This window comes from Pteropus medius, unplaced genomic scaffold (assembly GCF_902729225.1).
Source record: "Pteropus medius unplaced genomic scaffold, Ma_sr-lr_union100, whole genome shotgun sequence".
Lineage (NCBI taxonomy): Eukaryota > Metazoa > Chordata > Mammalia > Chiroptera > Pteropodidae > Pteropus > Pteropus medius.
The window spans coordinates 1,100,877-1,114,825 of record NW_024353905.1 but is presented as its reverse complement, the minus strand read 5'-3'; the positions used below and the strand labels follow the sequence as shown (position 1 = coordinate 1,114,825).

Genomic DNA, 13,949 nt, shown 5'->3' with positions numbered 1-13,949 from the left:
CACTGTGTGAGCATCATAGAGTGTACTTACATAAATCTAATGGGATAGCCTGCTATATACCTAGGCTATATGGTATATCACCATCATATATGCAGTCTGTCATTGACTGAAACGTCATTATGTGGTGCATGATTGTAATTCTTAGCTCTGGTATTAGCGCAGCTATATCTTAGTAGTGTCATCTGATAGGCAAATTTCTGGGCGTTATCAAAGTCTTCCTTTTCTCCCCACAACCTGTTGCCAATATTTTCATTCAAACCTCAGCATCTCTTTCCTGGATTATTGCAGTAGCTCTCTAACTGGTCTCATTTTATATTGTATATCATAGAATTCCTTGGTGGCTGCCTCTTTTTCTTTATCTGCCTGCTTCTAATATGTAAGTAAACTGTTCACGTTACCACTCATACACTTATTCCATGCTGTTTCATGACATTGCTTGTGATCTTTCCTCTGCTTGGATCATTTAATTTTTTTTTTCTTCGAGACTCAGTTCTGGCATCTTTTCCAGTAAACCTTCCTTAGAGGATCTAACTTCATTCTTTTGCATATAGATATCCAGTTGTCCCAGTACCATCTGTTGAAGAGAGTGTTCTTTCCCAATTGAATTGTCTTGGCACCCTTGTTGCAAATTAGTCAACTGTAAATATGGGGGTTTATTTCCAGATTCTCTATTTTTATTTCCTTTAGCTATACATCTATCCCTATGCCAATACCACACTGTCTTAATACTGTAGCTTTGTGGTAGGTTTCAAAATTGGGAAGGGTGAGTCCTCCAATTTTGTTGTTTTTCAAGATTGTTTTGGCTTTGGCTATTCTGGGTCCCTTGAAATTTTATATGTTTTAAGATAAGCTTGTTAATTTCTGCAAAGAAACCAGCTGGGATATGGTTAGGAATTGTGTTGAATGTGTAACATTATTTGTGATATTTCTCCTTATTTTGTTTGTTTTAGTTAAGGGTTTTTCTTCAGTTTTTCAAATTTGATATTTCTGTGTACTTTTGCACATGACAAATAGTGCCTTCTAAGGCACATAACGTAATAACAGGTATACAGGCTTTGTGATACTGTTTGTGGTGAGAAGAGAAGAATTTTCTTATTGGTGGTTTGACCACTCTTTGGAAAAACTTTTTCATGATATGTTCCACATATTCCACATGTTCTCTATGGAATGTTTTAGAAAATACAGAAAAGCAGAAAGAAAGAAAAAGTCTGTAATTACACCATTCAAAATTAATATTGTGTATGTATGTATGTATGTATGTATGCTTATATATATGTCATTCAACCATAAAAAGTATCTTTTTATCTCACTAAAAACTAGTGTTTTTTTTTAATGTTGTATACTATCTCATTTTGAGATATTTAATCAAATCCCTGTTAGGCTTATGTTTAGTTACAGTTTTTCCAAATTATAAGTGCTATAATGAATGTCTTTATAATTAAATCTTTGCACAGATTCTTGACTATTTTCTAAGGCAAGTTCCTATAAGTGGAATTGCTGGTTCAAAAGGATGCATATTTTTAAGTCTTCCTTGCCATTTTTTTAAAGTATAGTGTGTTAATATTTGACAGTAGTTTATTTCTGCTAAAATCTGAAGGTAAGCTCATAAACAAGTATTTGTGTTATTCAGAATTACTACTGGATGTTCATAGCAGCATTATTCACAGTAGTCAAAAGGTAGAAACAACCAAATCCATTCACCAGATGAATAGATAAACAAAATGTGGTATATACATACAATGGAATATTGTTCAACCTTAAAAAGATATGAAATTATAATACATGCTACAATATCAGTGAACCTTGAAAACATGTCAGATGAAATAAGCCAGACACAAAAGGGCAAATATCGTATGATTCCACTTATATGAAGTATCCAGAATAAGTGAATTCTTAGAGACAGGAAGTAGAATAGAGACTACTAGAGGCTAGGAAGATGGAGAGTTATTTTTTAATGGATACAGAATTTCTGTTTGGGATGATGAAAAATTCTGGAAATGGATCATGGTGATTATTGTACAACATCTTGAATGTACTTAATGTCACCAAATTGTGTACTTAAAATGTTTAAAATAGTAAATTTGATATTAAGTATATTTTACTACAATAAGAAAAAACTATTAGATTAATTCCATAATTTGAGACAAAAACTACCTATTGAGAAATTATGTACTTGTTTTAGTTATTGTGTATGTAGCCAAGTGAACTCAGGGTTTGGCTGCTTGCTTTAACCCATTTCCCATTTGCCCCAAGAATACTTGCTGGTGGCACTCGTGGCTGCAGTGTTTACCCCGAGATAACTCGTGGATTACTGTCCTAATCTTACCTCCAGAGTTTCCCATGAAATATCTCACTTTTATTATTATTTTCACATTGTTGTAGTATATTGATAGTCTTTGGAAACAAATGACATAATTCTATAAATAGCATTCTGTTTTTAGTAGCGGTATTACCATTTACAAAAATATAGTAATTCTCGATCACTGAAAATGTTAAATCCTAGAGCACGTAGCATTCCCTATGTGTGATGTTAAATTAATGCTGGCAGCAAGCTGCACTTTTTTTTCTAAATGGGAAAAGGGTTAAATATGATGGATTGATGGGGCTGAGAACTAGATTCCTAACCAACATTAATGTACTATGAAGACTTATTGAGCTATATGCCAAGTTGCCTGCTAGGCACTGAGGACTGCAGTGGTAAACAAGATAAGAAACAGTCCCTGGAGTCTGCAAGTTGCTAAGATTGGACCCTAAAAAGAACAAACTTCTTATTAAGAAAAAACGGATTAAACAATCAGGTGACTTGTTTTCTCCTTAATGATTTCCTTTGTGGGGTGATTTTAAAATATCCCTTTTTTCCCTTCAGGTTACTATGGAAACATATGACCGCATAAAGGGAAGTCCATTCTGATAATTTGGATATCTGAGATGTAACTGGACTGAAGAGTAGAACAGGAAAAAAATTTGGTGCCAACCTTAATTACAATGGCTACTGATTCGGGGGAGCCAGCTAGCACAGAAGATTCTGAGAAACCTGATGGAGTTTCATTGGAAAACAGAGTTCATCAGATGGCAGCAACTTTGACAGTGGAAGCTAGGCTGAAGGAAAAAGACAGTACCTTCTCTGCTTCTGGAGAAACTATAGAAAGGAAGAGATTCTTCCGAAAGAGTGTCGAGATGACAGAAGATGACAAAGTTGTTGAATCTACCTCCAAAGATGAGAGAATAAAGACTGCAGCAAATATTCCAAGAATAGAAAAGCTTCCTGCAAATGTGCTAAGAGGTGGACAAGAAGTTAAATATGCACAGTGTTCAAAAGCAACCTCTGAATCCTCAAAAGATTGTCTCAAGGAGAAAAATGAAAAGGAAATGGAAGAAGAAGCAGAAATGAAGGCTGTAGCTACTTCTCCTAGTGGCAGATTCCTGAAATTTGACATAGAGCTGGGAAGAGGAGCATTTAAAACAGTATATAAAGGACTGGACACTGAAACATGGGTTGAGGTTGCTTGGTGCGAGCTGCAGGTGAGTATATAATCTTCTTGGTTTTAATAAAGTTCAGTTTTAGCTCACCTAGCCATCTGAGTGATCTAGGATTAAAATGTATCATGGATTAAAATAAAGTGATGGGCTTGTTCCCCACCTCCCTGAAATTATGCTTCGTTCCTAGATCCTCTTAGGAGCTCACACCAACTTTTATTTCTTCTGTTGTTTTCCCTTGTTTTGAGGGGGAAAAAAACTCTATTGTGGCTTTCCTTGAGAAAATGCTCCTGATTTATTAGTGTTAGGAAATTCCTGAAGCTCTTAATGTCTCATTTTGAAAACTTTTAGTAAATTTATGCTTTATGAGTTGATTGTTGTATTAAGTACTTGAGAGTGTGATTTGTTAGGGATATATTCTGTGTGGTATCTCCTTTTTCTTTTTCTTTCAACAAATTTTTGGGTGTAGTGTTTTTTAGAGTAGGAAATGTTTTTCTTGATTCTCTGAGGACTTCTACTAATATAAACTCCCCCATTCCTTTGAGTTTACCTCAAAGAGGATCTGTGGAAGAAATAATCAGCAGAATCTACTGAGGTTAGTCACTAGAATGTATTTAGAAAGGAGAAATGAAAGCAACAAGACAGTAGTTGAATCACGTAGCTATTTGGTTCCATAATAAATATGTGGACTTTTAACAAATGAATGACTAAATGAGGATAGAACATCATAGAAGGAGTTATAATAAGAATAGTTTCAGATAGATAAGATATAGGTCAGATATAAGGAAAACCTTTGTAACATCAGTCAGCTCACAGGAAATGGTCACTGTTCACACAAGATGCTTAAAATTAAGATTGAATAAAGCCAACAGCTCAATACATGTTGTTCAAATTCCAGTGGTCTTTGCGTGTAGGCATGTATGTATGTACAGTGATTTCACCCATTCTGAACATGCTGTAGGTTGCCATTAGATAGGTTGAAATTTAGTCTAGGTCCCTGCATTTCTAGGAAGCGTTTTGTTTAATGCCATGGTTTCCAAACTTTACTGTCTATAAAAGTCAGTGTTTGCTTCATATACAGATTCCTGAGCTTATTGTGAGAGATTCAGACTCAGTAAGTCTCGTGTGGGATTCAAGACTGAAATTTTAACAGGCTTTCAAAGTTCCTTGAATTTAGGAAGTCCTTTGATGACTAGAATGCAAGTTATTTAGCAGTCAAACCTTTTTAGTAGTTCTTGAAAGGTGTATGCACGTGTGGGGTTTGCTTGATTTTCTTCTCATCCCCTTTTTACCCTTTAAGAATTTTTTAAGGTCTGTGTCACAGTAGAAATATTAGATAATGCGTGCAAACAAACATCAAAACCACCTGAAATTCCAGTGTATTGAGGATGCTTTAAACAATTTAGTATACATCTTTCTGGACTCTTTCTTTTACATAAATGTTTATGTAACTGTATGTTTTCTCCCCCACAAAATGGAATTGTACCACAGGTTTTATAAAACCTTATCATGTACATCTTTTAATTAACAGTAATTGTAAATTTACATCATTATTTTAATAGATGTTCTTAATCAGTCCTCTATTATGAGACATCTAGATTTTTCAATATTTCACTATTATAACTATGGCTGTGGTCAACATCCTTGTATATATATTGAAAATTATGTAAATTTAAATTTCATTTCTTGCATTGTGACATTGGTAACTCATCTTTTAAAAAATATATTAAGTAGTTTATTTTTATTTTGCTATTTTATTTTATTATTAGTTTCAAGTATATAGTGCATTGGTTAGACATTTATATAGTTTATAAAATGATTCCTCTTATTGCACTTTCTCTCCTGAGGCTCTCTAACTTAGCCATTACATTAATGCTAACTGCATTCCCCATCCCCGTGACCATCTATCAACTACTTATTTGTACTTCTTTAACCCTTCATCCCTTTCTCCTAGCCACGCCCCCACCAGACTGTCCTCTATATTTGTGAGGCTGATTTTGATTGTTCATTTTGTTCTTTAGATTCCACATATAAGTGAAATCATATGGTGTTTATCTTTCTCTGACTTATTTCACTCAGCATAACAACCTCTAAGTCCATTCACGTTGTTGCAAATGGTAGGATTTCATTTTCTCTAATAGCTGAGTACTATTTCATTGTATATATGAACCATAACTTTTTTATCCAATCATCTGTTGATGGGCATTCAGGTTGCTTCTATATCTTGGCTACTGTAAATTGTGCTGCCATGAACATAGGGGTGCATAGACTTTTATGAATTATTGTTTTGGTTTTCTTTGAATAAATACCCAGAAGTGCAATTGCTGGGTCAACAGGCAGATCCATCTTTAATTTTTTGAGAAACCTCCAGACTGTTTTCCATAGGGGCTATACCAATTTGCAATCCCACCAACAGTGTGTGAGAGTTCTCTTTTCTCCACATCCTTACCAACACTTGTTCTTTGATTTATTGATGATAGCCATTCTGACAGGTGTGAGGTGATACCTCATAGTGGTTTAATTTGCATTTCTCTGATGATTAGGGTAACACTCATCTTTTAGTGATACTTTGTAAATGAGGGGAAGTAATTTCCATTCTCGTGGTAGTAGGCTACACAGTAAAAATGTCAGGTATTTTGTAAACTGTGTACTCTAGCTATGCTAAAGGATGTTTAGGTAAAACTTGAAGAAGATATTCCATTGTTAGGAAATGCCTTCTATCATTCACCTGTAGAAAGATTGAAAGATCCTATAAGAGGTCTTACTCTGCAAAGTATGGTCCCTGTTCCAGCAGTATGGACATCACCTGGAGCTTGTTGGAACTATATGTTCCTAGGGCTCATTCCAGACCTACTGAATCAGAATCTGCCTCTTGGTAACATCTGCAGGTGATTTGAATGTACAGCAGAGTCTGAAAAGCACTGAAGTAAGGGAACAGTTCCAAGAACTAGCTAAATCAGAGGAGGAATTCCCTTAATACACTAACGTGAGCTTTATATTATGTCATATATACTGATTCCTGGCATTCACTCCAGACTTTCCAAATCAACATCTCCAGGAGATGGGGCCCAGGAATTTATTTTTAAAATGTTCTCCAGGTAATTGGATACATAACCAGATTTGCAACACTCTAATATGTAGCAAATGTTGTAAATTCTATGAAGTACATTTTAATTTACACAGAGAACAACAATTGCAATATTCCATTCTGAAAGGAATGTTAGAAATAGTGGACTTAGTTGATATAATTTTGGATATAATTTCATTTTATGCATATTTGGAATTAAGAAAAATTTATTTAGAATCGCGGAGGATAAGGGCATCATCTTTTACTTTCCCGTGAGTACTATGCAGTTTGTAATGGACAAGTTCTCATATTTTTCCCATAGTCTTCCTTTTTTATTATAGGATTAGACAATTTTAGAAAAACAACCCAGTAAGCATTTTAAAGGTTTAAATTATACTAGATTCTTTTCCAATCTTTATTTATATATGTGTGTGTAATATATAAAATTGGTATGTAAAAACTTTTGTTATAAATTTGATATGTATTTTTTATTTAACATCATTAAAATATGTACACTATTGCATTTGAATCACCTCTTGCTTAGTTTTTTCCCCTGAAATTAGGTAAAGTCTTTTCTTTTTAAAATTTTAAATTTTGCATGTTTGATTTGAAATTCACAGCTCAACAAAAGGTTTGTATACCTTTTTCTCTTGATGCCATTTCCCCCCATTGGGGATATTGAGCCTTGGGTAACAATTCTTTTATTTTTACTTTTTATTTTTCTTATTTTTTAATTTTTATTTATTTTATTTATTCGTTTTTAATTGAAGGAATGATTTAAATATTTTCCCCCCGTCTACCGCCCCACTTCCCTCTGGTAACCACTACTCCGTTGTCCATGTCCATGAGTCTCTGTTCGTTTGTCCTGCTCATTTGTTGCTTTTAGATTTATATCCCACGTATAAGTGATATCATGTGATTTTCAACTTTTTCTGTCTGGCTTATTTTACTTAGCATGATTATCTCAAGGTCCATCCATGTTGTTGCAAATGGAAGTATTTCATCTCTTCTTATGGCTGAGATTCATATACATATTCCATTGTATATATGTACCACGGCTTCTTTAGCCAGTCATCTATCGTAGGACATTTCGGTTACTTCTATGTCCTGGCCACTGTGAATAATGCTGCTATGAACATCATTGCGCAAATATCTTTTCGGATATGGGTTTTCAAGTCTTTGGGGTAAATACCCAGTAGAAGGATCACTGGATCATATGGTAGATTAATTCTTAGTTTTTTGAGGAACCTCCATACTGTTTTTTGTAGTGGCTGTATCAATTTGCAGTCCCATCAGCAGTGTGTGAGGGTTTCTATTTCTTTGCATCCTCTCCCGCATTTGTTATTACTTGTCCTATCGATTATAGCTATTCTAACAGGTGTGAGATGTTATCTCATTGTGATTTTGATTTGCATTTCCGGAATAGCTAGTGATGTTGAGCATCTTTTCATATATTTGTTGGCCATTTGTATGTCCTCTAGGGAGAAGTGTCTGTTCAGGTCCTCTGCCCATTTTTTGATTGGATCATTTGTTTTTTTGATGTTATTGAGTAGTGAATTCTTTATATATTTTGGATATTAGGCCCTTATCAGAGGTGTTGCTTGCAAATATATTTTCCCATTTGGATGGTTGTTTCTTTACCTGGTTGACGATTTTTTTTGCTGAGCAGAAGTTTTTTAGTTTGATGTAGTCCCATTCACTTATTTTACCTTTTACTCCCCTTGCCTTTGAAGTCAAATTCATAAAATCCTCTTTAAGTCCAAGGTCCTTGAGTTTAGTTCCTATGTTTTCTTCTATGCATTTTTTTTTCAGGTCTTATATTTAGGTCCTTAATCCATTTTGAATTAATTTTGATGTGTGGAGATAAACGACAGTCTAGTTTCATTTTTTTGCATGTAGCTTTACAGTTTTCCCAGCACCATTTATTGAAGAGGCTTTCCTTTCTCCACTGTATGTTTTTGGCTTCTTTGTCGAAAATTTTTTGCCCATATAAATATGGGTTTACATCTGGACTCTCGATTCTGTTCCACTGGTCCGTGTGTCTGTTTTGCTGCCAATACCATGCCGTTTTGATTACTGTCGCTTTGTAATATAATTTGAAGTTGGGCAGAGTGATGCCTCCAGCCTCGTTCTTTATTCTCAGGATGACTTTGGCAATTCGGGGTCTTTTGTGCTTCCATACGAATCTGATGATTTTTTGTTTTTTTTTTTCTTTAAAAAATGCCGATAGGATTTTGATGGAGATTGCATTAAATCTGTATAATGCTTTAGGTAATATGGTCATTTTAACTATGTTGATTCTTCCAATCCAAGAACACAGAATATCTTTCCATTTATTTGTATCTGCTTCGATTTCTTTTAATAGAGCCTTGTAGTTTTCATTATATAGGACCTTCACATGTTTCGTTCAATTTATTCCTAGGTATTTTATTCTTTTTGTTGCAATTGCAAAAGGAACTATTTTTTCCACTTCTTCTGACACTTCATTATTAGAGTATAGGAATGCTATAGAGTTTTGAACATTGATTTTGTATCCAGAGACTTTACTGTATTTGCTTATTGATTCTAGTAGTGTTCTTGTGGAGTCTTTAGGGTTTTCTATATAGAGAATCATGTCATCCACAAATAGTGACAGTTTGACTTCTTCATTTCCTATTTGGATGCCTTTGATATCTTTCTCTTGTCTGATTGCACTAGCTAGGACCTCCAATGTTATAATGAATAACAGTGGCAATAGTGGACAGCCTTGTCTTGTTCCTGATCTTAGAGGGAAGGTTTTTAGTTTTTCACCATTAAGTATAATGTCGGCTGAGGGTTTTTCATAGATGGCCTTTATTATGTTAAGGTACTTTCCTTCAATACCGATTTTGCTAAGAGTTTTGATCTTAAATGGATGCTGTATCTTGTCAAAGGCTTTTTCTGCATCTATTGATATGAACATATGATTCTTATTTTTTAAATTTGTTTATGTGATATATCACATTAATTGATTTGCGTATGTTGAACCATCCCTGTGCCTCTGGGATGAAGCTCACTTGATCATGGTGTATAATCTTTTTAATATGTTGCTGTATTTGGTACGCTAGTATCTTATTTAGGATTTTTGCATCTGTGTTCATGACAGATATTGGTCTGTAGTTTTCTTTTTGTGTGTTATCCTTACCAGATTTCGGTATCAGGGTCATTTTGGCCTCATAAAATGAGTTGGGAAGTATTGCCTCCTCTTCGATTTTTTGGAAGATTTTGAGACGACTAGATATTAAATCTTCTTTGAATGTTTGGAAGAATTTACTGGTGAAGGCATCTGGTCCTGGACTTTTACTCTTTGGTAGGTTTTTGATGATTGTTTCAATTTCTGTACTGCTGATTGGTCTATTTAGATTGTCCAGTTCTTCTTGATTCAGTCTAGGAAGGTTGTATTTTTCCAAGTACTGGCCCATTTCTTCTAGGTTATTATATCTGGTGTTATATGCTTTTTCGTAGTATTCTTGTATGATCCTTTGTATTTCTGCAATATCAGTCGTAATTTCCCTTCTTTCATCCCTGATTTTGTTTATCTGTGTCCTTTCTCTTTTTTCTTTAGTGAGTCTAGCCACTAAAACTGGGGTTTGTCAGTTTTATTAATCTTCTCAAAGAACCAGCTCTTGGTTGCATTTATTTTTTCTGTTGTTGGTTTTTGTTTTCAATTTCATTTATTTCTGCTGTAATTTTTATTATTTCTTTCCTTTTGCTGACTTTAGGCTTCATTTGTTCTTCTTTTTCTAGTTTTTTTAAGATGAAATTTTAGGTTGTTTACGTGGACTTGTTCTTGTTTTTGGAGGTAGGCCTGTAATAATATGAACTTTCCTCTTATGACCTCTTTTGCTGTGTCCCAGAAGTTTTGATATGTTGTACTGTCATTATCATTTGTTTCTACATATCTCTTGATCTCTCTTTTTATTTCTTCTCTGACCCAGTTATTCTTCAGTAGCATGTTGTTTAATCTCCATATATTTGTGCTTCTTCCTGATTTCTTTTGCAGTTGATCTCTAGTTTCAAATCATTATGATCAGAGAATATGTTTGGTATGATTTCCACCCTCTTTTATTTGTTGATGTTATATCTGCATCCCAGTATGTGTTTGATTCTTGAGAATGTTTCATGTGTACTAGAAAAGAATGTATAAGAGGCTGTTTTGTGGTGGAAAGCTCTGTAAATGTCAATTATGTCCAGTTGGTCTAATATGTCATTTAAGGATGTTATTTCCTTATTGATTTTCTGTTTGGATGATCTGTTCATATCCAACAGTGGGGTATTTAGGTCGCCTACTATGATAGTGTTTTGGTCTGTTTCTCCCTTTAGTTCTGTTAGTAATTGCTTTCCATATTTCCGGGCTCCCTGATTGGGAGCATAGATATTAATAAGTGTTATGTCTTCTTGGTGCATGATTACCTTTATCATTATGAAGTGTCCCTCCGTATCTTTCTTTACCTTTTTTATTTTGAAGTCTATTTCATCCAATATTAGTACCACTATTCCCGCTTTTCTCTGAATGCCATTTTCTTGAAATATCATTTTCCACCCTTTCACCTTGAGTCTATATTTGTCTTTGGAGCTGAGATGTGTCTCCTGGAGGCAGCATATGGTTGGCTTTTGTTTTTTGATCCATTCTGCAACTCTGTGCCTTTTTATTGGTGAGTTCAGTCCATTTACATTTAGGGCGATTTTGAAATATGAGGTCTTCTTATATCCATTTTATCTTTTGCTTTCTGGTAGTGCAGTGTTTCCATTACTTCCTTGTTTTTGTGTTTCTGTTTTCTTTATTTGGTTGGCTTTTGTGAATTTTGCCTCTGGTCCTTTTAGTTTTATGTTATATACTTTGGTTCTGAATCTTTTGTGTGTGGTTACCGTTACAAATATGAAAAGTGTAGTTATATATATGCAGTCGTGCATTTTCTTCTTCATGTGCCTTATCTCCATTCCCCTTTGCAAATTTGGTTCCTTGAATTTTCCCCTTTTTAGTCATTGTTGTCTGAATTTGTCCTTATGTATGCTGAACGTTCATTACTATATTGTTATAACAATTCACTTCTTATTATTTAAGCTATAATGCCCTGTTCTTAGTACGGGTTGCACTGCTCTGCTTCTATTTGCCTGATAGTCACTTTACTCTTAATTAAGTATTTTCGTTGTTGTTGTTATTTTGTTTCAGGTGAGCTGACTCCTTTCAGTATTTCTTGTAGTGCAGGTCTTGTATTGGAGAATTCTCTCTATTTTTGTATGTCTGGAAAGGTCTTAATTTCTCCTTCATATCTAAAGGAGAGTTTAGCCGGATATAATTGTAGGCTGGTAGTTCCTTTCACTTAATAGTTTAAATATTTGATTCCATTCCTTTCTGACTTGTAAGGTTTGTGCTGAGAAGTCCGATGATAATCCAATGGGATTACCTTCATATGTTACCATTTTCTTCTCACTGGCTGCCTTGAGAATTCTATCTTTGTTGTTGAATTTTGGTATCTTTAATATAATGTGTCTTGGTGAAGGCCTTTTTGGGTTGAGATAATTGGGGTCTGTTGAGTTCTTGAATTCCAAGCTCCAACTCATTCCTTAGATTTGGGAAATTCTCGTCAATGTTTTGTCTGAAAATGCTTTCTAGTCCCTGCTCCTTTTCCTCACCTTAGATAATGCTTATTATTCTTATGTTTCCTCTCTTGATGGTATCAGCTAGTTCTTGTATTTCTCTTTCATTATTTTTCATTCTTTGGTTTCTTTCTTCCTCCTTCTGATGCATTTCTAGATTTTGGTCTTCGATATCACTGATCCTTTCCTCCATTTGGTCGACTCTATTTCCCAAGCTTGCTATTTCATTTTTCAACTCTTGCAATGTTTTCTTCATTTCCAGAAGTTCCATTTGGTTCTTTCTGAGGGTTTCAATCTCCTTGCTCTGCTCATTAGTTGTTTTTTCAGTTCTTGAAATTGTTGACATTATTTGTTTGCAGTCTTATTGAGTTTTTTCAGATGTACCATCCTAAATTCTCTGTCATTTCTATGTCTGTACGCTTATTTTCTGGAGATTTTTCTCTTTCTTTCTGAGGTTCCTTGTCAGCTTGGTTGTTCATAGTGTTTAATGGACTGTTTTTCCACTTGGGCATTAATGGAAATGTATTATGCTGTTTCCAGAAAGAAGGTTTATTATATAAAGGTCTGACTAGTCTGTTGTAACGAAGGCGCTTTTCTTTTGGTTTCCAGTAGGAGGCGTCTAAGCCTCTTGGATCCCTGTTTTATATAATGCCTTAAAGTACCTGTGGTAGTTCTTATGTGCAGATCTCATGCTCAGACGTGCTGGTGTGCAGTTTAGGTGTTTTTTGTTGTTGTTTTTGAATTTTAGCTGTTCCGCTTATTGTTTTTTTCAAGGGGAAAGATTTGGGGACATCTCTCACTCCACCATGTTTTTCTGTTGAAATGCGGCTCATAACATTGGTTGCCTGCTGGGAATGGAAATGTAGCTTACAGGGCTGGCTGCTTTTGCTGTGATTGGAAAGGCCACTCACAACAATGGCAGCCCTGCTGTGAACACTTGGTTCTGAATCACTGGAAGCTGAGTTTGGCAGCAAGCCGATAATACCTGCCCTGGCCAGTCTGCAGGTTGGGTGCAGCAGGGTCTCAGAGAGACAGTGGCAGTCAGATCAAAACAGCCTCAGTTTTGCTGGAAATTTGGTAACTGTTTAAGTTCCCACAGATGACCCAGATCACAGCAAGACCAACTGCTGCTGTCTGAGACTGGCCCACAAGTCCCCGATATCTACCCAAGTTCGTGTTGGCAGCAGCAATCTGCCTGACCTTATCTCTGGTGTGGGGCTCACAGCGCTGGCTGCTATTGCTGGGATTAGAAAAGCTGCTCACAACAGTGGCCACCCCGCTGTGAATACTTCACTCTGAATCACTCAGCTCTGGGCTTGGCAGCCAACCATAAACATTTTCTTCATGTGCCTTATCTCCTTTCCCCTTTGCGAATTTGGATCAGTCTGCAGGTTAGGCGACCAGGGTCTCCTAATGGCTTTGTGGGAGGGATCTGCACAATGAAGCTGGCATGGTCTGTAGAGGGACCAGACTAAGGCACAATGGTACCTTTCCAGCCTTCTTTCTGACTCCAGGTAATTGAGACTTTTTCAGAATGAATCCCGTGCGAGCCTCAGACCCACTGCAGATGTCCCAGGTGAGTGTCCACAGGTCAGAAAACCTTTGCGCGGGTCCTTCAAAGAGATGTTTAGGGGCTCATTCGCCTTCCATCTCACCCAGACGGCCGGAATCCCCTCTAGTTTCTATAGTCAGAGTTATTGGAATCTCCTCTTCCCTGGGCTGGGAAGCCTCCAGATGTGACCGGACCCCCCTCTCCTTCAGGAGAGCCTCTGCAGCCTCACTCTCC

At 35.8% G+C, this 13,949-nt stretch overlaps 1 protein-coding gene across 1 annotated transcript in view; it reads left to right on the top strand.

Moving 5' to 3' along the window:
- The window catches only part of WNK3 (WNK lysine deficient protein kinase 3), a 146,921-nt gene that overhangs the window by 14,764 nt on the left and 118,208 nt on the right, over window positions 1-13,949 (top strand). The window contains exon 2 of the mRNA XM_039851421.1: window positions 2,867-3,522. Within this exon, the coding sequence (XP_039707355.1) occupies window positions 2,986-3,522 (537 nt within the window). The 5' untranslated portion in view covers window positions 2,867-2,985. The remainder of the gene's footprint in view (window positions 1-2,866; window positions 3,523-13,949) is intronic.